The 26,898-nt window shown below is 41.6% G+C and overlaps 1 protein-coding gene across 1 annotated transcript in view; it reads right to left on the reverse strand.

Annotated features, from left to right (window-relative positions):
* Positions 1-5,185: 5,185 nt before the first annotated feature.
* The window catches only part of RASEF (RAS and EF-hand domain containing), a 53,936-nt gene continuing 32,223 nt past the window's right edge, over positions 5,186-26,898 (reverse strand). The window contains exons 8-17 of the mRNA XM_081104216.1: positions 25,652-25,736; positions 24,647-24,735; positions 19,773-20,007; positions 19,340-19,471; positions 19,096-19,240; positions 17,563-17,644; positions 16,246-16,360; positions 11,992-12,111; positions 9,492-9,568; positions 5,186-5,873 (exon numbers count right to left, since the gene is read on the reverse strand). Coding sequence (XP_080960342.1) covers positions 5,768-5,873; positions 9,492-9,568; positions 11,992-12,111; positions 16,246-16,360; positions 17,563-17,644; positions 19,096-19,240; positions 19,340-19,471; positions 19,773-20,007; positions 24,647-24,735; positions 25,652-25,736 — 1,186 coding nt within the window. The 3' untranslated portion in view covers positions 5,186-5,767. The remainder of the gene's footprint in view (positions 5,874-9,491; positions 9,569-11,991; positions 12,112-16,245; positions 16,361-17,562; positions 17,645-19,095; positions 19,241-19,339; positions 19,472-19,772; positions 20,008-24,646; positions 24,736-25,651; positions 25,737-26,898) is intronic.

The following is a 26,898-nucleotide window of genomic DNA, read 5'->3' on the forward strand; positions in this document are numbered from 1 at the left end:
AAAGGTAAAATGCCAGTTCCTGGAATACTGATCGAGAAGAGATGTGTGGCGAGCTAGAGAACATTCATTTTACCCCTAAAACCAAACAAGACCTACTCACCAAACGCCCCCTTGATGGGATCCTTATCCAGCTCTCGAGTTCTACCCCACTCACAGCTTTGGGAAGATGTGTCAGAAAACCTAGATGGAAAATTTTTCAGGAAGCCAACGCCCTAAGAAGGGCCATGAGGAACTCTTCAGAAGCTAAATTCAAATACAGCCTGTGACGTCACAGGTGCAAGGGCCTTGCAACCAAATTCCCATTCTATGGATAGTTAGGAAATATAAATTCACAAGTGAACCTGACACACCGATGCAGATAAAATAAAGAAAATTTGGTAATTATTCCTAGAACTATGCATTTAAAAATTTATCTTACCCTATAATTTTAAGTTGAAGCATTTTGGCCTATTTTACATTTTCAGCTATAAAAACATAGCGTCTGGATATGGAAAGAAAATATTTTATTTTTATTTTAAAGCTTGCAAAACAGTATGCTTTCCTGGGGATTCATTCCCATCTTGTGGACTTTTGGACTCACACTCTGGAGATCCTTCTCAGTAGCCTACTTGTCATAATATGAACATAAAGCCAGCTTCCATTTCATTAGAGAACCCCATGATCCCACCACCTCTTTTCTCATTTAGACTCAACATCCCAGTCAGAGTTCTGGTATCTTTTTCATCTCTTCAGCCTCTTGATTCCATCAGCCCTTAATAAAGGGAGATCCTACACCTATAAGGATGCCACTCACAACTTTCCATGCCAACTTCCAGGCCCTCATTTCTCTCTCAGTGATTTCCTTCTCTTTAAATCCCTCCTACACAATATCCTGTCTTCTGTGATACCCCAACTTTGTCTCCGTCAAAATATCAAGATATGTGGGAAGTAGTCAATGAACTTATGTCAAGGGACTCCTCTATAGTGCCCCATGTCCCGAATTATGCTTGATTTCAAGAGTTCTGTTGTTCATTGATGGCAGACCCCAGGGTCCTGAACAAGACTAATACAATCAACACTGCTCACAACTTTTTAAAAAGTATGTATTTTTTAATTCTCACCCGAGGATATTTTTACCATTGAGTTTCCTAGAAAGTGTAGAAGGGAGAGAGAGGAGGGGAGGGAGGGAAGACGGGAGCAAGGGAAAGAGAGAGGAACATCTATGTGAGATAAACCCATCCATTAGTTGCCTCCCATACCCTCTGGACTAGGGCAGGGATTGAACTTGCAACTGAGGTATGTGCACTTGACCGGAAATCAAACCCAGAACCCTTTGGTCCATGGGCCAATACTCTAACCACGCAGCAAAACCAGCCAGGCTAATAAGCTTTTACTGATATCAGAAATATCACTGAGAGAGAAACATCAACATAAATCAGCTGCCTCATGAGCACCCCCTATTGGGGATCAAGCCTGCAACCTGTGAATGTGCCCTGACCAGAAACCAAACCAGGGACTTCTTGGTGCAAGGGTAGATGCTCAACCACTGAGCCATTCTGGCCTGGCGCACAATTTTTTTTTTTAATTGAAGGTGATCAGAGTGCCAAGTATTATCCCAAGCCCTTTATGTACATTAATTTAGTCCTCACAGACAATAGGGCTAAGGGCTTGGTGCACTATGTCCAGTTAAACAAGTATAAAGGCAATAATCTTGATGCTGATCAGTTAAAAAGGCTGCTACACAAGTGAGAGCAGGCAGCCTCATCTTAGAGGGGGCATTCAGAGGGCAAAACTTCCTGAAGGAAGAGATGTTCAAGCTAAATGAGCAGGAGTCAGCTAGGCAGCATGGGAGTGCAGAGGGAGGAAATGGGTATCAGAGAAAGAGACAAACCCTGAGGTCATGCGGAGGGCCTGAAATTTATCTACAAAAGCCTGGCCACCACACCCCACTGGGTGGCCCGCTGCCCCAGTGGCCAGGATGGCCTGCCTGTGCCACAGCACCAACCACTATGTGTTCATTCCTTTCTTCCACGAGCCAGCTGCCCAGGCCAACAAGACCAGTGTGTCAGGCACTGTTTCATGTAGGCACCGCCTAGAATTAAAATTACTTCAGGGATGCCTGCAGCATAGTTAAAGGAAACACCCCAAAGACCAAAGGAAGCCTGCTTTATTCAATTTACAATGCAGAAAATATTTGTAGTTCCTTAGACATTTGCATGGCTATAAAAATTACACTTTATGGTATAATTATTAATGGCTTGAAGAGAAATAAAACAGTATAAACCACGTATGGCTGATACCATGAAAATGTAAACCATATAAACCAAAATCATAAAACAATTATTCAATACTCAGAGGCCTACTTAATATATACATATGAAATTTCTTTCACACACATACAATAAAAGCCCACAAACAAAAGATCACTTTTGTAAACTGATCACTGTACAAATATGAAAATAAATCTTTATCTTTAACCTCAATTTTATCTTCAGTGAGAGGGCTGTGAGACTGGAGTTTATGCAAATCACATCATTTTGTATTAAATAATCAAGTGTCACAGATGTCATACAAAGCAGCAAGTGGAAAAAATAAATTATGAAAATGCATGAGGCTAAAAGTGAACAGTAAAAAATGTCTCCTTACCAAACATTCTTTTCTATAATGAAATTAAAATATTAGCCCATGTGTCAGAATACATAAAAAAGGAACATAGTATAATAGCGATTTTTAAAACTCTCAAAGGCAAAATTCATACAAGATGAGTTACTTGCATAGAACTATGCAAATGTATCTAATTAAGTTTAAGTTAAAAACATGAAATACAGTCTTGTGCCACACGCAAGAACAGACCAAAAAATACGACTGTAGTCCCATAAGATCATAAGGGATTATAAGCAAAGAAGTTTGTTTGCAATGTTGAAAGAAAAGGCTGGACCCACTTGGATGTTGATTTTACTGCTAGCTTTGGGTGGTTTAAATAGGTGGGGAGGCTCAGCATGCTGTCCATTTGCCCACACATGCGCGCACAACACACACACACACACACACACACACACACACACACACACACACTCTCACACACTCACACACTCTTGTGCACAAACTTAACTTCTCTCCCATTTCTCTTTTTCTTCCCTCCCAGTCAGCAGTCCACTTGCACGTCTCCCTCCCCCCACCACCCTCCACCCCCGCGGGGCCTCTCTCTCTCTCTCTCTCTCTCTCCCCTCTCCCTTTTACTATTTCTCCTCTCAAGCTTTATCTCTCAGGGTCTCTTTCAACCTCTACTCTCCCTTTCTCTCCTCTTCTTTCCTTCCCTCTCTGCCTTCCTAACCTTCCCTCCTCCTGATGTCTATTCTCCCTCCACAGCCCTCCCCGACTCAGTTCCCCACTGGTGCACCTGGGCACACATACTTTATCTTTTGTAACATATTTTTACTGTACCTTTTATCTTTAGATGTGTCTAAATACACAAACCCTTATCAAAACATTTATCCGTGTTGGAACAGTTAAATATGACTGATTTGTCTATAAAGGTGCCTATGTAATCTAGGCAATTTGGGTGCACTGGCCATGCACTTGAGAATAAAGACCCAGGTAACACTTCTGTATCAAAGGGGTATTCGCATGTACAGACGGTAAGACAAACAGAGACACGGTGGTGGAAAATAATGGCCACACGGTAACGTGAACTCTCACAGTTTTGTGCAGCTGCACCAAACACCTAGATGTGAGTTCCACGTGACTGACATACATGTCAGGTCCGTGCTAAACTGGTCTCCACAGACGGCACCCAGGCAGCAATGCATACCCTTCATCTCACTGTGTCCCCAAAATAAGCACCACTTCTTCCATGTGCAGTTTTACAGTTCCCCACAAGCAAGGCATTTTTTGGTCAGAAACAAACTCTTTTTTTTGGGGGGGGGGGACTAACAAAAACATGAAAGAGGAAACAGGAATCCATGGTGGAATTGCTATAAGGAGACCAACTAACTTTACAGGAAAAAAACAAGAGGTTATCAACAGAGAGGAAGTGTGCTTTCAAAAGCTAAACGATGCTATAGCCACTTATAATCTGTGTGGGCTACGTACCGGGTCAATTTTCATCAGATAAATATGAAGATTGGGGATTTAAGGTTTGATCATAAAAATCATAAATAGGAGAAAAATAGCTACAATAAATTATTTTAATTCAACAAAAAGGGATGTTTCAGCTTACATATAACAGCTATTATTTAAGTTTTTCAGCAAACTACTTGGGGCCTGGCCCTGCATGAACCAGGGTAAGCTCAGATCTCCAGTTGGGAATAACTTAATTGGTTCAGGCCAGTGAAAACCAAACACCAAAAACCAGGCTTCGCTGACCCACCTCAGAGTCAGGTGTTGACCCCTTTGGCTCTTAGAGACCTTTCAGTGGGAAAGTGTGGGAGGTACCGCAGGTTCTAGGAGAGCAAGACCAACCAGCTCTTTGGTGAGGAAGAATCACTAGTCACATTGAACAAAGGATCCCCACTCCTTTCCTAACCACACCTCCTCTCTTAGAGAGATGCTTTTCCAAGAACCACGCACAGCACTCTGCCCCATGCCCATTATTTAAGGAAGTGGATCCTGGCAGGGAGGGAGTGGAGGGATTTGCATTGTATTGGAGATCATGCTTTTAAATCGTGGGAAGATTTGAAATAAGCATGCATCTTTTCCCTTGGCAAAATGTTAAATGGTTCTAAGGACTAATGCATTTTTTAATGAGATATAATTCATGTACCATTACATTCACCCTTTGAAAGGATACAATTCAGTGACTTTTAGTATATTCCAAAAGTTATCATCATCCTAGAAAGATGTCACACACCCATTAGCAGTTTCTCACTCTTGGTTCCTTGCTGTCCCCAGCCCTGGCAGCCACGCACTGGTGAGCTGTGTGAGTGAAGAGCGACAGCCTTCCTGGGCATTGTACTCTCAGTCCTAGGTGGCTTTCTATGTGTGTATTGGAATTTTTAACATCAAATTTAAACCAAGGACTTTGTAAGTATTCTGAGTTATAAAATACTCTCTTTTATATAGAACTATTTTTGTCACAAAAATGTTTTGTTTTACACATAGAAAAATAGATTTTTCTGTCTCCACCAAAGACTGAAAATTGCCTTTTTTCCCTAAATTAAATTCTGCTCTTATTTCAGAAGTGAGAAAAATCAATACTCCAATATTTTAAAAGTACAAACAACCAGAGTCTTTATTAACCATGGGCTATCACACTCTCCTTCTCACTTCTAAAAAAAAAAAAAAAAGTGCTACAGAATGTGAGAGGGCCAAGGCCACGCTGCCTTGTTCTACAGATGAGGACACAGAACTAACATGGGCTGGTGACATGTCCACAACCACAAGCCTAGTTAACAGCAAAGCCAGACCCTTACCCTCTTTATCAGTACTCTAGTATTAAATATCAGAAGGAAATGCTGTCATAGGTTTTGTCAGCTCCTGCATGAATCTAATTATGCCCATGAGTTTCTTCTACAGCTTTGATCTGAGCAAAAAAACATTTACACATTATCGTTTAAGACCCTGTAAGGACAAGACAAGTATATTTAACCAGGGAGCCCAAATTGTTCATGGGAACATAGCGAAGAAGAGCCGAGGTTCTGGAGGGACCCACAGCAAGGTCCAGATCTCCCACATGTAACTCTCCATATGACAGTGTCTATAGGCTGCACCACGCCATGTGAGAAGCAAATAAGTCACACACATTCTGTACTCCGGAAATGAAGACTTCACAAGGCAAGGTGTTTGGGGTTTAACCCTTGCAACAATTCTTCATGTGGGATGACTGTTTGGAACTGCTCCCACTCAGGTTGGTAATGGACTTGCTGTCATCCTCATCAGTTCTTTTTTTCACTTCCCTGGAGAGACAGAGAGAGAGAGAGGTAGAGGCAGAGGTAAAAGTAGAGGAGGTAGAGGGAGGATTACTGAGACACAACCTCAACCACAGATGGCTCTGTGGAAATAAAAGCAGCACTGCTGAGCACTGCCATCCAGACACTGGTGTAAATGCTTTCTAGGTGTTAACTTATTTAATCATCACAAGAACCATATGGATTTGTTGTGCCCCTTGTTACATTGGATATATGAGGAGCTCCCTGAGGTCACACAGCAGGAGAGGTGGTTCAGCTGGGATTCACAGCATGCAGGCTGGCTCCAACTCCAGCATTCTGAGCACCAGGCTGCAGACTCACACATGCACACACTCATGCATATATAGGTGCATACACATGTGTACACACACATGCACACTCACACATGCACACACTCATGCATATATAGGTGCATACACATGTGTACACTCATGCACACTCACACATGCATGCACAGAGCACACATGTACACACATGTGCACACTCACACATGTATGCACAGGTGCATACACATGTGTATACACACATGCACAGTCACATATACATGCACAGACCCACATGCACAGGTACATACATATGTGTGCACACACAGACTCCTCTCGCTCTCTTCTGTGGTTTCATATGCTTTAGTCTGCCACACGCACAGCCTACTACTTACTACCCTAGACCAGGCTCCCATCTCTGGCTGATACTTGCTGACATTAACAAGAAGCAATGATGACTTTGTAACCATTCTTTAATTATACATGATCATGGAAGTAACAATGGATGGTTAAAATCCAGGAAAAAAATCTTCCTAAATAGCTTCCTAAATTTCTTTTAGAATTAACAGACAGTGTGGGTGTCCTAGCATCTCAATAGAAAAATTGCGAAATTGCATTTCTAAGAGAAACTTTTCCTGGGATTGAGAGTTTTTCTAAGAACAAGCAAAGTAGCTCAGGGTGTCACATTTCTGGCCTCCCTCCCAAAAGGAATCCTTCAGATGGTGCACATCCAGAAACCCATCTCCTTCAATTTCATGACATGATGCGGTGTGGAAGGCACCATGCTGGGAGTTATCTTATGAGATGTAAATCGAGGACGTATATGTTTTGCATTTTACACAACATTCTAAAGGCTGTAAAACTTTTTAAATATTCATTTAACCTGGGGAGACTATACCATTTCCATTTAAGACTTAGGCACTTTGACAAGCAACTTTGAAGATGGAGTATAAAGCCAATTATAGTCTTTACACATTTTCTTTCTTTATAATGTTCATACATAACACACTGCTGATAACTAAATTTTAGAGACCTTAAACCAGGCCATAAGCAATACAAACAATAAGAAACTCAATGATAAGCGATTCACAAGTGCCCTCATTATTGAAATGCTGTGCACACAGGTGTTTTACATAAACCCAAGCCTGTGTGGAAGCTGCACCATAAACAGCTGCAGAAGCAAATGGGGAAGGCCGGTTACAGCCTCTCCCATCTTTATGATATAATAAAGAAAATCGATCCAGCACTCTGGGTGTGACCACGGCAATTTGAAGCAATTTAACTTTAATATGACCCTATGAGACAATTCAGCGTTACAGAGCGATTATACTATTCAGGGGAGTATAGATGATTGTATGTACAATCAGACTGTTGGATCTATATGGGGCCTGGGAGATCATTTCCTTCAGCCCCACCCTCATTTTACAGATTAGAGAAGCCTACAGGACGATAGGGAACTGTTCAAGACTTTACAGCTATTCAGGGGTAGATATAAGGCTCGACTTTGAGCCTCCTGACACCACAATCCTTCAACATGCCGGGCAGCAGCCCACAGCCAGGCACAGGGCCTGCTCAGCAGGCCCCTTTCCTGCTCAGACAGAGCAGCAATTAAGCACCACACTGCCTAAGGCTAAGATAGCACTGAACCCCTGCCTAGCTTTGGGCCCAATCCTGCTCTAAAGCAGCAGTTGCCAACCTTTTGGACCTCACAGACCACCAGTTGGTGACCACTGCTCTAAAGACCTGCAGGCCCTTCCTATACCCATCTGCCCCCCTGGGCACACACCACCAACTGCATCCAGGAATTCTCATGTACATTTTAATGAAACACCAATACAACCATCTGAGAAAAAGAAAAGGGAACACCTGCCAACTCAACAAGTATTCCATCTTTAGTTCATTTCATTAATTCTTCTCCCTTCCTCATTTACTAACTATATCCTGTTTGACCAAAATAGCTGTGCACCCAAAGGTGCATGGAATCCATTATTTCACCTAATTTCTGAAGGTTTCATTTTGGCTCTCGACAAATGTGATATTATCCCATAATTCTCCTACTAAGAAAAGGCAAAAAAAAAATGTAATTCACTTGACTTTATATGTTTAAATATTTGTTTGCCTTTTATTTTCTACCTGTTCTAGGTCGTATTCAAAGTTAGCACTGTTTTTGCTTTAAATAAAAATGATTTCCAGATTTCCAGTGTGGTGGGGCAGGTGGTTCTCTCTCTTGGATTAATGTCAAAGGAGATAATGTTAAAAGACTCTGAGTTGAAGCTCAGAGGCATCTTTCAGGTCCTGCCACAAACCAATTCTAAGTAGATCATTCAAGGTCCTGGGGGCCCTTTCCTGATTTTCCCAGGCCACAGTCTCCCCAGGGCCCCAGGCCAAGCCTTCTATTAATAGAATTCTATTCTAAGAAGCACTATACACAAAAAGTCACTAATACAAAAGCAGAATTTAAAACACTGAAAGGTATTTTAACTGCCAACATATACTAGCAGAAGAGGCCAATTATCTTACTAAAGTCAAGATTCTTGTAAAACCTCACAAGCGATCAGTAAAAGCACTATATACCTAAAATTACATTTTTGCTGTGTCAGCAATTAAAGATCATTGGCCTGGATTTTGTTAACACATACTTTTTTTTTCTTTCTTTCTTTCTTTTTTTTCCTTTTTTAATATTTAATCCCTTTAGGGCACTAAAGAATCATCTTTTCATTTGTGGCAGAAAACTAGGCAGAAGAGATAAACATAACATACCATGTTATTTCCTAAGAATACTCTAAGGAGTAAAACACATTTATATCCAAGTTCCTCAATAATGAAATATTCTAATCTACATTCCAAAATGTTATTAACACCATTGCCTTAGCTAAATAATTACTTGTGTAATAAATAAAGTGCTTCCAACGGGCATATACACAATTTGTTTTACTGAGGTTTTCTTTCCTTTACCCTGGAAAATGTCATAATACTTATATTCATAATAGTTTATTTTAAACACTATTATATTCATAATAGTGTTTAAAATCTGGTTCCTATAAATAATTCGTACAAGTCAACTATTAGCTTTGTGGTGACATTATGCAAAAACATCAATGACACCTCAGATGCACCTGCTTTGTTTGGCAGTAAAGGTATGCTTGCCAATGTTCACAGTGATTGTGCAGCATTGCCAGTTTTTATAATATCTACATCTAATTGTTTCTCTAACCCCTACTGAAAGACAAAACAGTGTTTTCCAATGTAGAGTCATGCCATGGTCAAGAGGTTTGACATGAGAACCAACTAAATGAAAACTCAAGTCTACATCCAGTTTTCCAAATAAGAGACAAAGCTTTACCGGGCAAGATGGAGGACAGCTTCCACTATATTCGAACCATCTTTGGCACTTGTTTCACAGAATAATGCCCCATAGTTCTGTGGAAAAGAAACAGGCACTATTAAACAAAGCCTTTGTTTAGGTTTCCTGAAAGTTTAGCTTATAATTAATAAACAAGATAAAAATATTTTCCTGTTGAGTACACTGAGTGAGTAGTAGCTAAGAAGTTTGATTCAGAGTTTCAATAATTAAAAAGAAATGACTAGTTTGAACCTCATTATTCTAGAAATAGTTCCTAGACATGGTAGTTTTCAGTTTGCATTTTTAAAAACCACAATACAAAATTTCATGTTTTAAGATACTTATTTCCAATAGTTGCACACATGCTACCCAATGTTTGCTATCGAATCATTTGAGAGAGATAAAAAATGATCACTTACACTCAGGAATGGAAAGTCCATCAAAAGTATGTCTGCTTTTGGCCAGCAGCTAACGCATGTCCCCTTTTACACTATCCTTTCCTATCAAGATTCAGCAGCCTGCATGTGGCTAAACCAATGGACACTTTCTAGTCCTTTATTATTCAACCTTCCAGAGGGCATGTGTGTGATCACTGATGCTATCACTCTCCTGCTTCCAACCCCTCAATGCTTCCCTTCCAGTCAACTCATGTTCAAATGCTTTACAACGGCCAACAGGACCTCGCTCGTATGTGGCCTCAGCCAGCCTCCCAGCCTTACCTGCCACCATTCTCTCTCACTCATGATGCTCCAGTTACCGTGGCCTTCCCTCATTTCCCCAATGCTCCAAATGCCCCCCATCTCAGGGCCTTAGCACCTGCCATTCCCATTGCCTAAGTTACCCCTATACCCACCCACCCTCTTCCCCAGACTGACTCCTACCTACCTTTGGATCTTAGGTAATTCTCCCTTGAAGTTAAGATTGTTTCCTAACCCTGAAAAGGCTCTGTTAGGTCTTCCCGTTATAAAACCTCAGAGCCATCTGTATTCTTCCTGCATAGCACTGATCACAATTACGACTGATAAAGTTACTTTTGTGTGTCTTTATCTAACAAGCAGGAGACAGTTTCCTTTAGGAAAGGAGAATATCATGTGCTGTGGGCCTGGGTGTGGGTCACACAGTCCTGTGGGGGGTAAAGGGAGGGTGTGAGGGCTGCTCTGGAGCAGGGAGAGAGAGAGGGCTCAAACAGTGGGGAAACCCCACTGTGGGACCTTTGCCCACAAGCCCCCAGATCCATAGAAAAATCTATTAAAAAATCACAAAATGAATGGATTCCTCGTAGAAATGGGTAGTGCTGCTGCTGGGTTCTATAGTTATGATGATATGGGGTGAGGCAGAGAATGCCTTTCAGGAAACAGGAGTGTATACGTGACCAGATCATAAGTAAGCAAACCTTGGAAACTGAGAAAGCATGGGGCGGAAATAACACTGGTAAGGGGACAGAAATGATGGGATCTCTAAAGTGGCATGTGAGGTCTCTAGAGTCTGACATGGGATTATATGCGTTTAATGTCTGTCTCCCCCAGACAATAAACGACAGGAGGACAAGGACCGTCTTTTTTGTTCTCTGTTCTTTGCTCAGCACACAATGAAGTGCTTGCCACATGGTAGACACAGTTAAATACGTTTTGCATGAATCTCTTCTGTATTCATTGCCTAGTTTTGATGCTTATCATATTTGGTTCACAGTTCCAAAATTTAAAACAAGCATGATCTCCCAACTCAGAATAGTGAAATTCAAACTTCTTTTTAAAGTGCACATGGATTAGCTACCAAGAAGCCTTTCATGGTGCTGATGACAGACAACGATGATAGCAGTGTCCCATGAGACTGTGAAGGTTGTGAACTCCGCATCTGATCAAGGAGCATCTGATTCCTTGTAGGGTAGGACAAGTCATAAGGGGGCCATGAAGCATTCTGACACAGTGATAATAATGGGATGGTAAACACTGCCCACAGTAGTCATTTCGGCAGGAATAAGCTCCATCCTCTACACAAATAAAAAACCAAAAATAATTCTAGACTGTTCCAACTAAACACAACCTTACAGGGGGAAACATACACAGCACAAAAGTCTTCCTATTCTCTTCCCACCAGGTGATGCATTGCACCATCTTCTGCCCCTTGGCATAGTAACCCTCTGGAACCAAGCCCATCTTTTCAAAATAGGACACCCGTCCTTTTTCCTTTAGCTGGAGACAAGGACTAGAGAAGGATTCCAAGAACTGGGTGCGAGTGAGGAGGAAGACGTGATCATTCTGGCTCCGCTTTATCAATGATAGGCAGTGGGAGGGAAGGATCGAGTGATCGATTTACATCTATGAGGGATTTAATCCTTGGGCAATTACGTGAATTCATAATGTGGGGGGACAATGAGAGTTCTTCCTGTATAAGGACAGGAGCCCCATTAAACAGGGTGCAGGCTCATCAAAGAACCGCTTAAGCAAAGGTGGACAAAAGCAAAAAACCCCTTCCAACCCGGACCCGCTCTCACTCTTACCATGGCCAGCTTTTCTCCAAAGTACGCTGGGACGCACTTCTCTCCCTCTGCAGCAGCAGACTCACGAAGATCAGCCTTGTTTCCCACCAACATGATAGGGATACTCTCGGTGGCTGCATCCTACCACAAGGAAAAGGAAAAAAGTGCGCACACATCAAACACTGGACACGTGAGGACAATGACGACAGCCGCCGTGTCCAAAAGTCCCTGTGTGCCACATGATGGATCAACACTATCTTTAAACCCCCATATCTCTAAAAAGAGCTAAGCACTTTCCCGTTGCCAGGTGAGGACACTGACATTCAAAGGTTTTAAATAGGAACTTGTAAGGGCCTGGGCCAGGGTCTAAATTGACTGTATCCCCCTTCCTGCTACACAAACCAATATAAGCTCAAGAAGCATGACCTCATCATTTCCTACAACTTCCACGGTGCACAACAGTGATTACACGTCAACTTCATTATCCCAGATACAAAACATGTAAGTAAATCCCTCAGCTACTACGGGACCAAAATGGACTTTGAAAGTTCCGCACTCGCTGCTCTCTGGTTTACAAGGAAAGCAAAGTAAGAAGGTCCTAGAAGTCAACATTTTTCCTATGAGGAGTCAGTTACCACTCTACTCAAAGTAACAGCTTCTCAGGTTACTGCTTCCAAAACAGCCCATGCCAGCTGTCACACTGCCCCCCATTCTCAGTGGAGCTGGGGTGGAAGGGCAGATGTGAGAGGCAGAGCTGAGTTTGAGACCCCTCCCCTCCCACCTCCTGGCCACTCACTGGCTGTGTGAAATCAGGCCAGTCTTTTCATGTTTTTGCCTCAATATCCCTATGTGTACAATGAAGAGGTTAATTAAAGGCACATCCCATCTCATGAGCCTATAATGAGAATAAGAGAATATAACCCGCATCGCACAGGAAAATGGGTTTCTGGTTTCTAAACAGGAGAAGTGGCAGCCCTGGCTAAGACATTACTCTTTGCAATCCCTAAGGACACTCAGGTGCTCATTCCGTTTGGTGCCGTACCCGACACAGGATCAAGAAATAAGCCTAAAACATAATGAAGGTATCTTTGACTTCCCTTCTCTTCACAATCCTTGCCTCTAACTGAAGGCACCACCTGGGTGTGGTAAGGGCAGATGAGAGAGGGAGTCAAAGGCCCTCTCTAAACCTACCCCACCCATCCACTAGTGCAGTGATGGCGAACCTATGACACCTCTGACACGCGAACTCATTTTTTGGGTTGATTTTTCTTTGTTAAATGGCATTTAAATATATAAAATAAATATCAAAAATATGTCTTTGTTTTACTATGGTTGCAAATATCAAAACATTTCTATATGTGACACGGCACCAGAGTTAAGTTAGGGTTTTTTCAAAATGCTGACACGCAGAGCTCAAAAGGTTCGCCCTCACTGCACTAGTGTGTTAATTAATTGTGTTCTTTGACACTCTTCTAGGGACTAAGGGATATCACTGGGAAGCCATTAAGCAAATATTCTCTTAAGTTAGCTAAGAATCCAGCGTCTAAATGACTTCCCCAAATCACACAGGTAAATATCTCCTTCAAGTCTTGACTCAAATAACACCTTCTCGGGAGGCCAGGGCCACACTAATGAAAACTGCATCCCGCTACCTCACCAGGAGGCCCTTCACCCTGCCTTCTTTTCTACTATAACATTTATCACTTTCATCATTCTACTTATTTTATTCACTTATGTTTGTTTCTTGTTATGTCTCTCTTCCTAAAGTACAAGCTCCATAAGGATAGGGCTCTTTATTAACAGATATATCCCAACAGAGGAGGTAACCCCAACATATTTTTGAATGTGTAAAAGTCAGGATGAAATCTCATGTCTCAACTGTCTCCATTCAACTTTTACCCAAACATTCAATCAATAAATTATTCATGACAGAGAAGTAAAATGGGCATAATTTTATTTTACACATGATTTTATAATAATTTGTAACCTAGTACTTTTCAATTAGTGTATTAATTATTAATTCAGAGGGTCTACTCACCACTGGCATTCTACTTCCTCTCAATCCTCTGCTCTATCACACAATTAGTTATTTATACAGTGGCCATATAAATTGTCCCTGCAGAATTTCCTCGAATTGGAAAGGGTGAGCCATGGCTAAGGTTCATCGCGCCCATTATTTTTCTAAGATGAAAGTTAAATGCCAAGTGGACTCCAATTTTTTCTCTATAACAAATTCAGTAATTCATCTTGAATACAGTTTTCTTACTCTTCGGACCCTGTGAAAGGTGCTACCAGCAGCTGAAAAGGTCCTTACCCTGTACGGGTTGTTCAGCAAATTAGGGCAGAGGCACACACTACAGCTGGTCACTACGGGCTCCTTCAGGGCCGTGGCTGGCCCTGCCTTTTATACTTCCTTTTCTTGAGCATAATCCAAAGATTTAAAATGAAAACTAGTTTCAACAATTTTAACAAGTTCTGCTGTAATCTTAACTACCCATGTGTATGAGTTAGTTGGAATTTTCCATTATTCTCTGGGCTCACTGCTCTGTCCCAGGGAGGTCCACTTGAGTACATGCCTCTCCTTCATGAGCTGACTACACTTCAGATTCCTTTCTGGACTTCAAAAGCTTCTTCTCACCCTGATGCTTTATCAAGGGGGCAACCATATTGAATCAGAAGGTCCCATTCAAGCCCCCATTCCAACCCTACCCACTATATAACTACCAGCCAGTGCCATATACTTCCTATGCCTCAGGTTTCTCATACTAAGTGCAAATAATACTATGTTTCCTCCTTTCTCAGATATGTTACTGAGATGAATATAACATGGAAAATTTTTATGAAATAAAATTATTATATAAATGCCTACACATTTCACTGTATTTAAAATTTTAAGTCATGATATTTTAGTAGGACAATATGCACATTTATTTATCACTAAGTTTTACTGCCAATTACAATGTCACTTCTCATATCACTTTTTTTGTACAGGGTATGAAATAAGCCCAAATGAAGAATTCAGAAACAAACTGGAGATCAGACAAGAATAAGTTCTCTGTTTAGCTACCTCTGCACATAATGCCTATTAAAAATTATAGATAATAGACCTACTTGAAAAACTGTATTAGCCATTAGTTTCAGGTATGTTTCTCAAGTAAGTATGCTGAACCAAAGCTTAAACTATTGTTTTATGTTGATTAATAACTGTTGGCAGCACTCTAACTATGGTCAAATAATTTCCCACTTTTAAAAATTATTTACCAAAGGAAATGAAAGCTCCTCAGTTCAAAAGAAAGCACAAATAGTACCACACATGTTAAAAATTCCAACTGGTTTTTCAGTGGTGCCTTGGGATGTGTAAAGACCCAAATCACTACTGGAATAAGGGAGAAAACACAGTTGTGATAGAATGAGGGCCTCGTACCTGCTCATACCAGGTGCTGTCTCACCTGTGTGTCTAGTGCACATGGAAGCACCTGTACTCATCCAACCATGCTACACACCCAGACCCTGTACACAACCAGTCATGCTACACACCCAACCTCTGTACACACCTAACATGCTACCCACCCAGCTCTGTACACATCCAACCATGCTACACACCCAGCCCCTGTACACACCTAACATGCTACCCACCCACCCAGCTCTGTACACATCCAACCATGCTACACACCCAGCCCTATAATATCCAACCATGCTACACACCCACCCCAGCAGCTTCGTTTGTAAGAGCTGCTGCTTCCCAGGTGACCTGCATTTCCATTTGCTTCTAATTTTATCTGTAAGAAAACCCAGAAGTGCCCTGGCCGGTTTGGCTCAGTGGACAGAGCGTCGGCCTGCGGACTGAAGGGTCCCAGGTTCGATTCCAGTCAAGGGCATGTACCTTGGTTGCAGACACATCCCCAGTGGGGGGTGTGCGGGAGGCAGCTGATTGATGTTCCTCTCTCATAGATGTTTCTGGCTCTTTATCCCTCTCCCTTCCTCTCTATACAAAATCAATAAAATATATTTTTTAAAAAAAGAAAACCCAGAAGTTTTATTCCCAGAAGCTCCTTTAGTTGTGTCCTTGGCCTTGCAGGAACTTGCACGGCTACTGAGAGAGAGCAATCCTGCCGAGTGCCCCTGGGAACTCTGCCTCCAACATCCCCTTCTCTGTCACAGCTTGGATCAATGGGTTCTCATCACATTCCTTTCAACGAGGAAGAGAACCAGCATTTTCCAGCATGGTCTATAGCTCCCCAGGCAATTTCCTGTCTCTCTGCTTTGATTTCTTACCTCAATCATATCCACCCATTCTCGTACGTTAAGAAAGCTTTTCTCACACGTGACATCATACAACAGCAAGACTCCATCTGCTCTTCTGAAGTAGGACTTGGCAATACTTCTGAATCTGGGTAAGAGAGAAGCACTTACAGCACGGATCTAATCAGTCTGTTTGCTGCTGCTCCATTCTTCGTCTCTTCTGTGCTCACTCACCTTTTTCTCATCTTCTCTAATAAGCCCCAAGTGAAAAAATCTGAGGGCAATGTATCACTGTAAAAGTCATCTCTGAGGCCCAGACTGACCCAGTGACAGATAACAGGATGAGAATCTGGGCTACTGATTTTAAAAAGCCAATCATTTGTTCCACCAAACAACCCCAAGAATGTCTACAAACCCCAAAACATAACCAGGACAAGGATGACACTGTAATTTCTGAAAGTTCCAGCCTCAGCTAAAACCTACCAAAACCCATGAGTAGGACATAGAGAAGGGTGGAAGGAGACACACATTAGAGAAAATGGTCTTCCAGGCTTGAGGAGGGTGGGAGAACAATGTGGATGCCACCATGCACCAGGCACATTACATACATGGAGGTGAGGGACTCACTAAGGTAAGAGCACACTGCAACCTACATGTCTTTCTCTAAATCAAGTGCAATATTTCATATTGTCTTAGTTAGGGCCATGTCAGCCACAAGTATTTTTTAAACGTTGGAATGCTCAGTCGGCTGCAGAACAGGAGCTCCACGTGGGCAGGTATTTGTGTCCTATTGCGAAGATTCAATAATGAATCTTAGCAGCCTAAATGGTGCCTGGTGCAGAGGTAGGTAGGCACCCCATACTTACTTGTTGAACAGCTGGATAGATTCTGCTCCCAAAGAGTTAGACAATACTAAAACCGACAGGAAATCCTTCTGGTCAAGGGCAATAAATGCAAGATGAGGTACCATCACCAGGTGCGACTCTGCTATTTAGTTTGTGCCTCTGCCCTGGAACCAAGGGAAGCTGTCTTCTATTGTGCCCCCTGAGCAGCTCCTCACGCTGTCACTGCATTCAGAGGTGTCATCTCACTAAATTCTCTAGTTAGGAAACAGGCCCTCTCTTTTCCCAACTGAACACAAGCTTCGTAGAAGCTTAAGATCCTTTTTCTCACACAGCTGATAGATGAGTGAAAGAGGTAAGAAAGTGAGCATTCTTGAAATTCTAAGGTACCATCTAACTGTATGGTACCTTATAATTACATAGTGATAAGCACAGAAAACACGGAGTGGGCTGCGAAGCTTGTCTGTGTAAGCCTAAGCAGGGCCCAAGCTCTCCGGAAAGCACTTGCCTCTCCTGACCGGCCGTGTCCCAGAGCTGCAGGACTGTGCGCTCTCCATCCACAATGAGGGTCTTCATCTGAAAGTCAACTCCTGCAAAGGAATAGAAGAGAACACGGAGAACAGGATGTAAATCATTCCACTGGTTTTTACTTTCAAGTTCTCTTTAGATGAGACAGGAGTCAATAAAGCAAAGAGCCCAGGGAGATGAGAGAAATGAGCATGGCCTTCATCGAGAGTGACTTCACATACGAATTATCAGTCAGACCCCACAACTGCACGGGATGCACTATCTGCAGGCTGCCTGACTTGGGGAAGAATCTAGTCTATGGACAAAGGGGAAAAATCTATGCTCTATCTGTCATGTAAGTAGGGAACTGTTATATCTGTGTGCGCATGTACATAAATATGTGTAGGTGTATATATGTATATGATTATGTACATATGCCATATATACATATATAGCAACTGAACCGCATACTGGAGTCTTTTTATGAATCAAATTGAATTGAACCTTTGGCTTTGTTATTTTGAGTGGTCTAAATAAAGAACCATAAATTTACAAAGATGCCCACTGTGAAGAGGGTAACCAATCTTTTCTAACTTTTCTGGTTATCCAAATAAGAACATTTTAGATACACAAGAAAAATAAATGATAATTTGCATATCTTCAACTCCTTCTACTGATTATTATGCAAATTTGGGAAATTAGGCATAATTTCTGCCTTCTTCTGAGAGGTAATACATTCCATTGTTAAGGAGGGAGGTAGCAAACTTGTATGATTTTGACTACAGTGACAAACAAGCCATCAATAATGTCCCTTTACCAATGTCAAACGACATCTTATGAGAAAAGCTTTCCCTGGCCACACTGCATAAAAGTATACCTCTCCCTAAACCTCTTTTTTTAAAAAAATTATTATTTGTTTTTCATCCATTTCCCTCCTTTGAGATGTAAACTCCTTGCGGGCTGGGATGTAGTCAACTCTGTTCATTGTGTATCCTTAGCACAGGAGTCCTCTAACTATTGCCCGCAGGCCACATGCAAATACAAATGCTGTATTTGTTCCCGTTTTGGTTTTTTACTTCAAAATAAGATATGCGCAGTGTGCATAGGAATTTGTTCATAGTTTTTTTTTTTTAAACTATAGTCCGGCCCTCCAACGGTGTGAGGGACAATGAACTGGCCCCCTGTTTAAAAAGTTTGAGGACCCCTGCCTTAGCACCTGTAACAGCAATTGGCTCACAGTAGGACTCAGGAAATGTTTGCTGAATAAATGAACTTGTCCTCTCAGGCTCTAAGCTTAACCTGTCATCAACTGCTAAGTAGATACCTCTGTCCTTTGTCAGTCTCCCTTTCCTAAAGCTAGGCCTTCGCCAAAACAGGAGAGGACCATTCCATAGACAAAGACACACACACACACATCTATCTATATGTATGGGGAGAGAGACTGACCTGTGTATCTGTGTACACAACCCCTCAAGAAACTAAAACCAAGCTAAAAAAGTCATTTCTCCATTAAAATCTGAAAAAGGAATCATACCCAGTGTGGCACTTGTATTTCCTCGAAATTCATTCTTGCAAAGTCTCATGAGGAAACTAGACTTCCCCACTGCGGCGTCCCCCGCGAGCACGATCTTGTAGGCCTTCTGTGAGCTGGAAGACCTGTTCTCATCCGCCATGTCTGTCTAGGGGTAAAAGACACAGTGGGTGACAAAGGGGGTGTCAGTTTCCTTCCTAACTAGTTACAAGACACAGAAAATTATTTTTGTTCAGGAACCACCTACCTGGGGTGAAAGTGCCAAGATGGGCTTTCTTGGGTAACTAGCAACGCTGCCTTCACTAGCAGGGGGCTTCCAGTCTAAGACCGAAGCCACACCATCTGAACCATACGTCTCTTCATCCCTTATATCAGGAACCTGTTTTTTAAAAAAGTTAGCTGTTAACGCCTCTCATTACACATATGCATCATAGGTTCAAGAGAAGAAACAGATACAGCTGAATGTGTAGTCCATGCTGCTATGGAACAGAGTGCCCCACAAGTCAATCAATGAGGATTTCTCCTTAAATTAGTGGAGGAAAAAAAACCATTCTACCTGTGTTTCATAGTTATAACCTTTAAAATGGATTCCCATAACAGATCAAAGTCAAACAGGGTGCCAGATCTCTATGGAGGATGAGCCTAGGGGCCCTAGGAGAGCAGTGATTCCCAGGGCTTACGTCTGTGTCTGAAGCATCGCCAGCAGAGCTCTCCCGCATGCCGTGCGACCTCGGAAATGCTCTCGGGTGTTTGTATTCCACCTCCGAGTCGTATTCATTGGAATCTCTCAGGGTGGACAGGCCACTGTCGAAGCAGCTCTCAGGCAGGCTGTCAACTTCACAATTCACCCTCTGCATAGGATCGCAGAGGGCCAGCGAGTCACAGTCCTCATCCACGTAGGAAGAGCGGGAGGACCTGGGGTAGAGGAGAAGACTGGTATCTGAGGGCTTCAATGCTCGAGACCACAGGGGCAAGAGTGGACTCAAGACCGACACTCGCACGTTTGCCAAGAATCACAGTGTGTTCCATGATTAAGCATCGGGAGAAATAAAACATTCAAAGCCATATCAGTTCATTCCATGCAACAGTCAATTAAAATAAAGACACTCAAGCATTTAATAAATGAAAGTATTTTTCTAATCACCTTTACTAGTATTTCCTGATTAAAAAAAAAAAAAAAAAAGGTTCCCAGAATCTAAATGCAATCTAAAGTTGCATTAAGAAAAATAAATGGCCCTAACCGGTTTGGCCCAGTGGATAGAGCGTTGGCCTGTGGACTGAAAGGTCCCAGGTTCTATTCCAGTCAAGGGCATGTACCTTGGTTGCGGGCACATCCCCAGTGGGAGGTGTGCGGGAGGCAGCTGATCGATGTTTCTAACTCTCTATCTCTTTCCCTTCCTCTCTGTAAAAAATCAATAAAATATATTTTTTTAAAAAAGAAAAATAAATGTAGAACATGTGAACCTTTTCCCTCTCGTGTGGTCAGACCACATGCTGAACAATGCATCCATTTCTGAATAACATCTCTACTTAAAAGGGATGCTGATAACCTGGGGAGTGTGTATGGGGGGAGGGGAAGGCAACAGTGATGACATGAGACTCAAAACCCTCCAATATGAGAAATGGTTCAGTGCACTCAGCTTAAATCTTAATGGTTTCGCTCTTCAAATAAGCGAAGGGCTGACACGAGAAGAAGAATACATTCCCTCAGGTTTCCCAAGACAAAATAAGGGCCAACTGGTAGACTTTTCTGAGAGTCATATTTCTAACAACATGGTGAAAAATGACAATTACAAACATGTGGTCCTGAAACAGTTTGGAAGGTGAAATGAGTTTTCTGCTGTGAAATGTCGACACACAGTCTGGAAAAACCCCTACAGGAGAGGTTTCATGCAGAAAGGTTAGAACTTCTGACTTCTGTGGATCTTTCCTCTCATGAAACTCAAACATCTGCTTTTCTATTTATTTTCATAAGAATCTAGTTTTATATTAAAATAAAAACAGTGGCTATAATTTCTTTAGTCCCTGCTACACATCGGACACAATCCTAGCTACTTGGCACACATGATTTCATCAGAAAGGGGCAATGGGCGGGTACATGGGTCTCCAGATATGAGAACTAACAAGAGATGGATATGCTTAGAAAAGACAGGGTGGACTTAATAGAAGTATAAGCTATATAAATCTTAGAAATCAAACTATTTTGGTGCCTTTAGCAAATGTTTAAAATGAACTAAAAAGGTGATTTAACCAATATGCTTTATCTGGTATGTTGCTCACTTACGAGGTATTTTTCTTGGAACAGGAATTTCATACCAAATCTCAATCTACCTAGCTAGCTAGGTGTGTATACATTCTTTTACTATTTCATCATTTATGACACTCTCCTTCTGAAATTGATTTTAGGTTAATCTGTAAGGAACTTAAGAAAACCATTCTCATTATAATATAGTACAACCTACTTCAGCTCCATGTCATTATTGGTCAGAACTTTATCTTTTTAACATACTTGTATCTTTGATAAGGAAAAAGGAGAAGTAAAATCCTGAACTGAGATCATCTCCATGAATGTCTAAACTTTAAATTAAAAATATAGGTACAGATCAGACTTTTTCAAACTCAACTTATATACATACTATTTTAAAAGTAAACTATTCTTTTTTTTTAAAATATATTTTATTGATTTTTCACAGAGAGGAAGAGAGAGAGATAGAAAGTTAGAAACATCGATGAGAGAGAAACATCGATCAGCTGCCTCCTGCACATCTCCCACTGGAGATGTGCCCGCAACCCAGGTACATGCCCTTGACCGGAATCGAACCTGGGACCTTTCAGTCCGCAGGCTGACGCTCTATCCACTGAGCCAAACCGGTTTCGGCAAAAGTAAACTACTCTTACCCACCCAGAGAATATTTTCATTACAATGAAATATGTAAAAATCTAAAACAAGTCATATTGTCATTGGCATTCTTAGAAAAACACAAAGCTAAAACAAATAGACAAGTTGAAATTCAGTAAGGCCACAGAAGTAATAAAATTAAATTTATAATATGCTTTTAACTGTTTATACTAGCATCAAAAAGAAAAGAAAATATTAACTTCTATCAAACTAGTGACTGCCCAAAACGGAACATCAGTGGGACAATGGCATCCCTCTATTCAAGGTGGTGAGCACATAGGTGACAGGGTCCTGTCGCTCTGAGCCTCTGGGGTGTGACAACTTGTCCCTCAGAAGCTATTGTCCATGGGCTCTTAGTCCAGTATTTATGAGCCTTGTTCATGGTATTTACTGTCTTCAAAAATAAATCATGATGGAATTTCTGGAATAATTTTCAGTTAGGCATCTTTTCCCGTGTGCTTAAAACTGACCTTAGATATCAGCCCAGAAAAATGCCATCACACCAACACATTCTTAAAAGTAATCTGTATTTCCCAATAACAGAGCAGTCAGCTGCCTATAAATCAACAAACCATTACAATTTTTTATTTCACAAATCAGTGGACAAAACATCTGCTACATGGATAGAATTTTCTTAAAAGTGACCACTGACCTTCCTGAAAGGGGACTGGCCCATTTTGCTATCACCAGCATATTAAGTACATTATTCTTTAGACTAAAGATCCCCAGGTGAAAAGGAAATGAGCATGAATCAGAATGCTGCATCAGAGATGGAGAGATGGAAACCTGTAGTTTGCCCATTCACTTCTACTTTCGAACCCTGACATACTCCAAAAGTAACCATTTAAGTAGCCGGATGCATGTATGTGTTCACGTGTGTGTTCACACATATTATCTTTCCATTTTTAGTGCTAGATCTAAAGTTACAGTAGGGCCAATATTTCACTTTATTTAATTAAAAATAGAGCTAATGGCAGTTCCATTTTTAATTTTTTGAGGAAATTCCATGTTGTTTTCCATAATGGCTGCACCAGTCTGCATTCCCACCAGCAGGATACTAGGGTTCCCTTTTCTCGACATCCTCACCAATACTTGTCATTTGTTGATTTTTTTATGGTAGCCATCCTGACAGGGATGGGGTGACACCTCATTGTTGTTTTAATTTTATCTCTCTGATGATTAGTGACTTTGAGCATTTTTCATATGCCTCTTGGCCATCTATATGTCCTCTTTGGAGAAGTATCTATTTAGGTACTTTGCCAATTTTTTAATTGGATTTTTTGTCTTCCTTTTGTTAAGTTGTATGAGCTTTTTGGAAAGTAATCCCTTATCAGATGCATCATTGGCAAATATTTTCATGCCACCTGACCCAGTGATCCACTTCTAGGAATATACCCTAAGAATCCTGAAACACCAATCAGAAAGAATATATGCACCCCTATGTTCATAGCAGCGCTATTTATAATAGCTAAGATCTGGAAACAGCCTAAGTGCCCATCAGTAGATGAGTGGATAAAAAGGATGTGGTACATGTACACACTGGAATACTATGCAGCTATAAAGAAAGAAGGATCTCTTACCTTTTGAGAAAGCATGTAGGTACCTGGAGAGTACTATGCTAAGTGAAAGAAGCCAGTCAGAGCAAGACAAGTATCACATGATCTCACTCATATGTGGAATCTAATGAATTTAATAAACTGACATATAAAATAGATCCAGAGACATGGAAACATGGAACAGACTGACAAATTTCGGTGGGAAGGCGGGGGGTGGGAAGGACAGGAAGAGATTAACCAAAGAACTTAAATACATACATATATAATCCATGGACAGATAATAGTGCGGTGAAAGCACGGGGGGTGGTGGGTTGGAAGGGATCAATGGGAGAAAGAGGGAACATCTGTAATATTCTCAACAATAAGATGAATTTTTAAAAAATAGAGCTAAATTTTCACTTCTGGTAGCCTCTGTGACTCCTTTAATACAGTAGAGCTTGGAAACACTAGCCATATTGCTTTTGTTTGGAAAGTGTCCTTTTCCTTGAATATAGCTTACATATTATGCTGAGCTATTAAACATTTACCAAGAATCTCAACATCATATAACACAGTGGTTCTCAACCTTCCTAATGCTGCGACCCTTTAAAAACAGTTCCTCATGTTGTGGTGACCCCCAATTTAATTGTTACAAATTGAACATAATTAAAGCATAGTGATTAATCACAAAACAATATGTAATTATATATGTGTTTTCCCATGGTCTTAGGCGAACCCTGTGAAAGGGTTGTTCGACCTCCAAAGGGGTCACGACCCACAGGTTTAGAATCGCTGAATAACACAACATATACCGGAGTTTGAGTGGTTTCCCTGAAACTCCCTTTACCAAGTCCACTTCTAAGAAACAAGACACAGTTAGGAATGAGGTCAAGGTGAGCTTACATAAAACCAAGTCATGACATCTTAAGGAAATTACTTTGCCCTATCTTCAACATTTTTACTTTAATCTTTATACATATTTCATGTTTCAAAATTTAAAGTAAGTGTAGAAATACAAATTAGTGCCCAAAATATATTCTATTATTTTAATTTACCTCTAAGGAAATTTACTCTCCTTTCAACTTTGATCCAGAATTCAAACAAAATGAAAATAACATACCTGTCATAGCCTGGAGGTTGAGGAGAATGACCATTAAATTTCGGACTGCTCCTAGAACTTGTATTCCCTGGCGATGTATTATTTACGCGCTGAAATGCATAATTATTGTTCCGTTACTCAATGTAAGCATTTTATTTATATATATGGTTTTTAACCTGTAGCACACTAGTTAACTTCCAATGCAATTAAAAGTTTGTTGTCTTACATGAGCAAATGTGAGCACCAAAATCAAGGGGGTGGTGAGGGGATGCAACAACCACATATGGAATCTTCTCCTCCTTGTATCATAAGTCTAATCCCTACCACGTAAGCCATAAAGGGGCTCCCAGTGCCCTAAATCTGCCAGGACTGTGCAATACCAACTTCTTTTGATTTGTTTGTTCTCGAACCATAATCTGGTTTAGTGAGTGACCCTTCCATACCCGAAGCTACACCTATGAGACCCCAAACTTGAAGTTGACCCCCAAAAGAGGGAGAAGAGGCTTTCTCACACACAGAGTCTGGGGAAGGTCCTCAAAATTCCAAACTCCAAAAGGGGCTTAGCTAGTTTCTGCAGGAGGGTTTAAAATCCAAGGCCTCCATCTGATGGTCAACTACCGTAAATAATGCTGTGTGTGTGAGCACACTCCTCAGCCAGAAGCACCCTCTCCCTCCCCTCACCTGGGCAATGTTTCATTTGTACCTCCATGGACTGCCCACTCTCTCTTATGTTACTGCTACCTGTGCACGTCTTACCTACCTGCTACACTATGGACCTGCCAGGGCCCAGGTCACACCTGCTCATCATTCTCTGGTTTCCTAGGCTACCTAACAAGAGCTGGTTAGCCTCTGGGCATTTGTTTCCTCAGAGGGCTAGCACAGTTTTTTAATTTTGGAAAATGCCCCCTTTTATTATATGAAATAGTTTCTCATAATTGTAAGTTCTCCTGAATAAAATACAAGATTTCCATCGATATAGTCTACCACGAGACAGAACACCACGCGTTAGAAAATTCTGCTGCATACCAAGGACCTGTTGAACTTGCTGTAAGTGTTTTCGAGGGCACTCCTTAGGCCGTCGTTGCTGTCGTGCAGCTTCCGGTTAGCTGTTCTGCAGAGTGAGTAAATAAAACATAAATCAACGTGGAAAGTATCAGTAGGGGGAAATGTCACCACTTATTTTCCAGGCTGTGATGTTCAGAAGGTGGAATTACCATCTCCTGTAGCTTCCTACATCTTCCCTTCACACCTCACAAACTGAGATCACAATTCATTACTAGAAGTACAACTGAATGCACGCATCACCTCTCTTTAAAGATCTCAAGGCATGTTAGGAAGGCATTCGCTGTTCTGTGGAACTTCTCTTCCCTTGGGGAGCTCTGTTGTTTGAATAGGTTTCATGCAGGTCTCTGCACACTAAATGCCTGGCCCCGGCTGACACCAGGAGCCACTCTATCGCCCTGTGCACAGCCCGGCTATGGACATGGTGTGTGATGCTAGACTCTTTTCTGGCTACTCGTGCATCCCACTCCTGGCCTGGTGCTGTACCACTGGGCACTGCCGTGTACCTGTTAACGGCTCCGACATTGACTGTGGTTTCAAATCCCAACTCAGGAGGGTCCTTTTCACGTGACTGACAGGAGTTATTTAACCTGCCGGAGCCTCAGCAACCTCTTCTATGAAATGAGGATAATTCAGAACCTCTGTCTTGGAGAGTGGCTAATCTTTCCCCACTGAAGGCTTATTCATGCTTCAGACCTCAGTTCACTTGATGCTTCCACTGGGAACACTTCCTGGGCCTTCCCGATTAGGCCAAAGTTCTCTACAGTATACACATCGCTTCCCTTTGTCCCACCTCTTTCATTCGGCCTTTCATATTTCTATTATTATTGATCAGTTTCTGTCTTCTTCTCTAGACTAGCCCCATTAGGAGAGAGATTCATTTTTCTTCCTACTTGCCACTCTATTCTCAGTCCCCGGCACCTGACCCATAAAAGGTGGTGAGTGAAAATATGCTGAATGAATGAATGAATGAATGAATAGGATTATGGTAGTACATCACTCTGTAATTGCCACAGGGGAGACTTGGAAACCATTCAAAGATGGTGAAAAGAATTTGTCAAGCCTGACCTTACTTCACTGGGGTAAGTGAACCCAGCAGAAAAGACTGCATGGGTAGAAAACAGAGACAGGGAGAGAGAGGGGGAGGTTTCGTGGGGAAGGGCCTCAGAAGCTGGAATTACTGCAACTCAGCTGTGAAGTTGACAGAGCAG

This window comes from Myotis nattereri, assembly GCF_964212035.1.
Source record: "Myotis nattereri genome assembly, chromosome: 12".
NCBI lineage: Eukaryota > Metazoa > Chordata > Mammalia > Chiroptera > Vespertilionidae > Myotis > Myotis nattereri.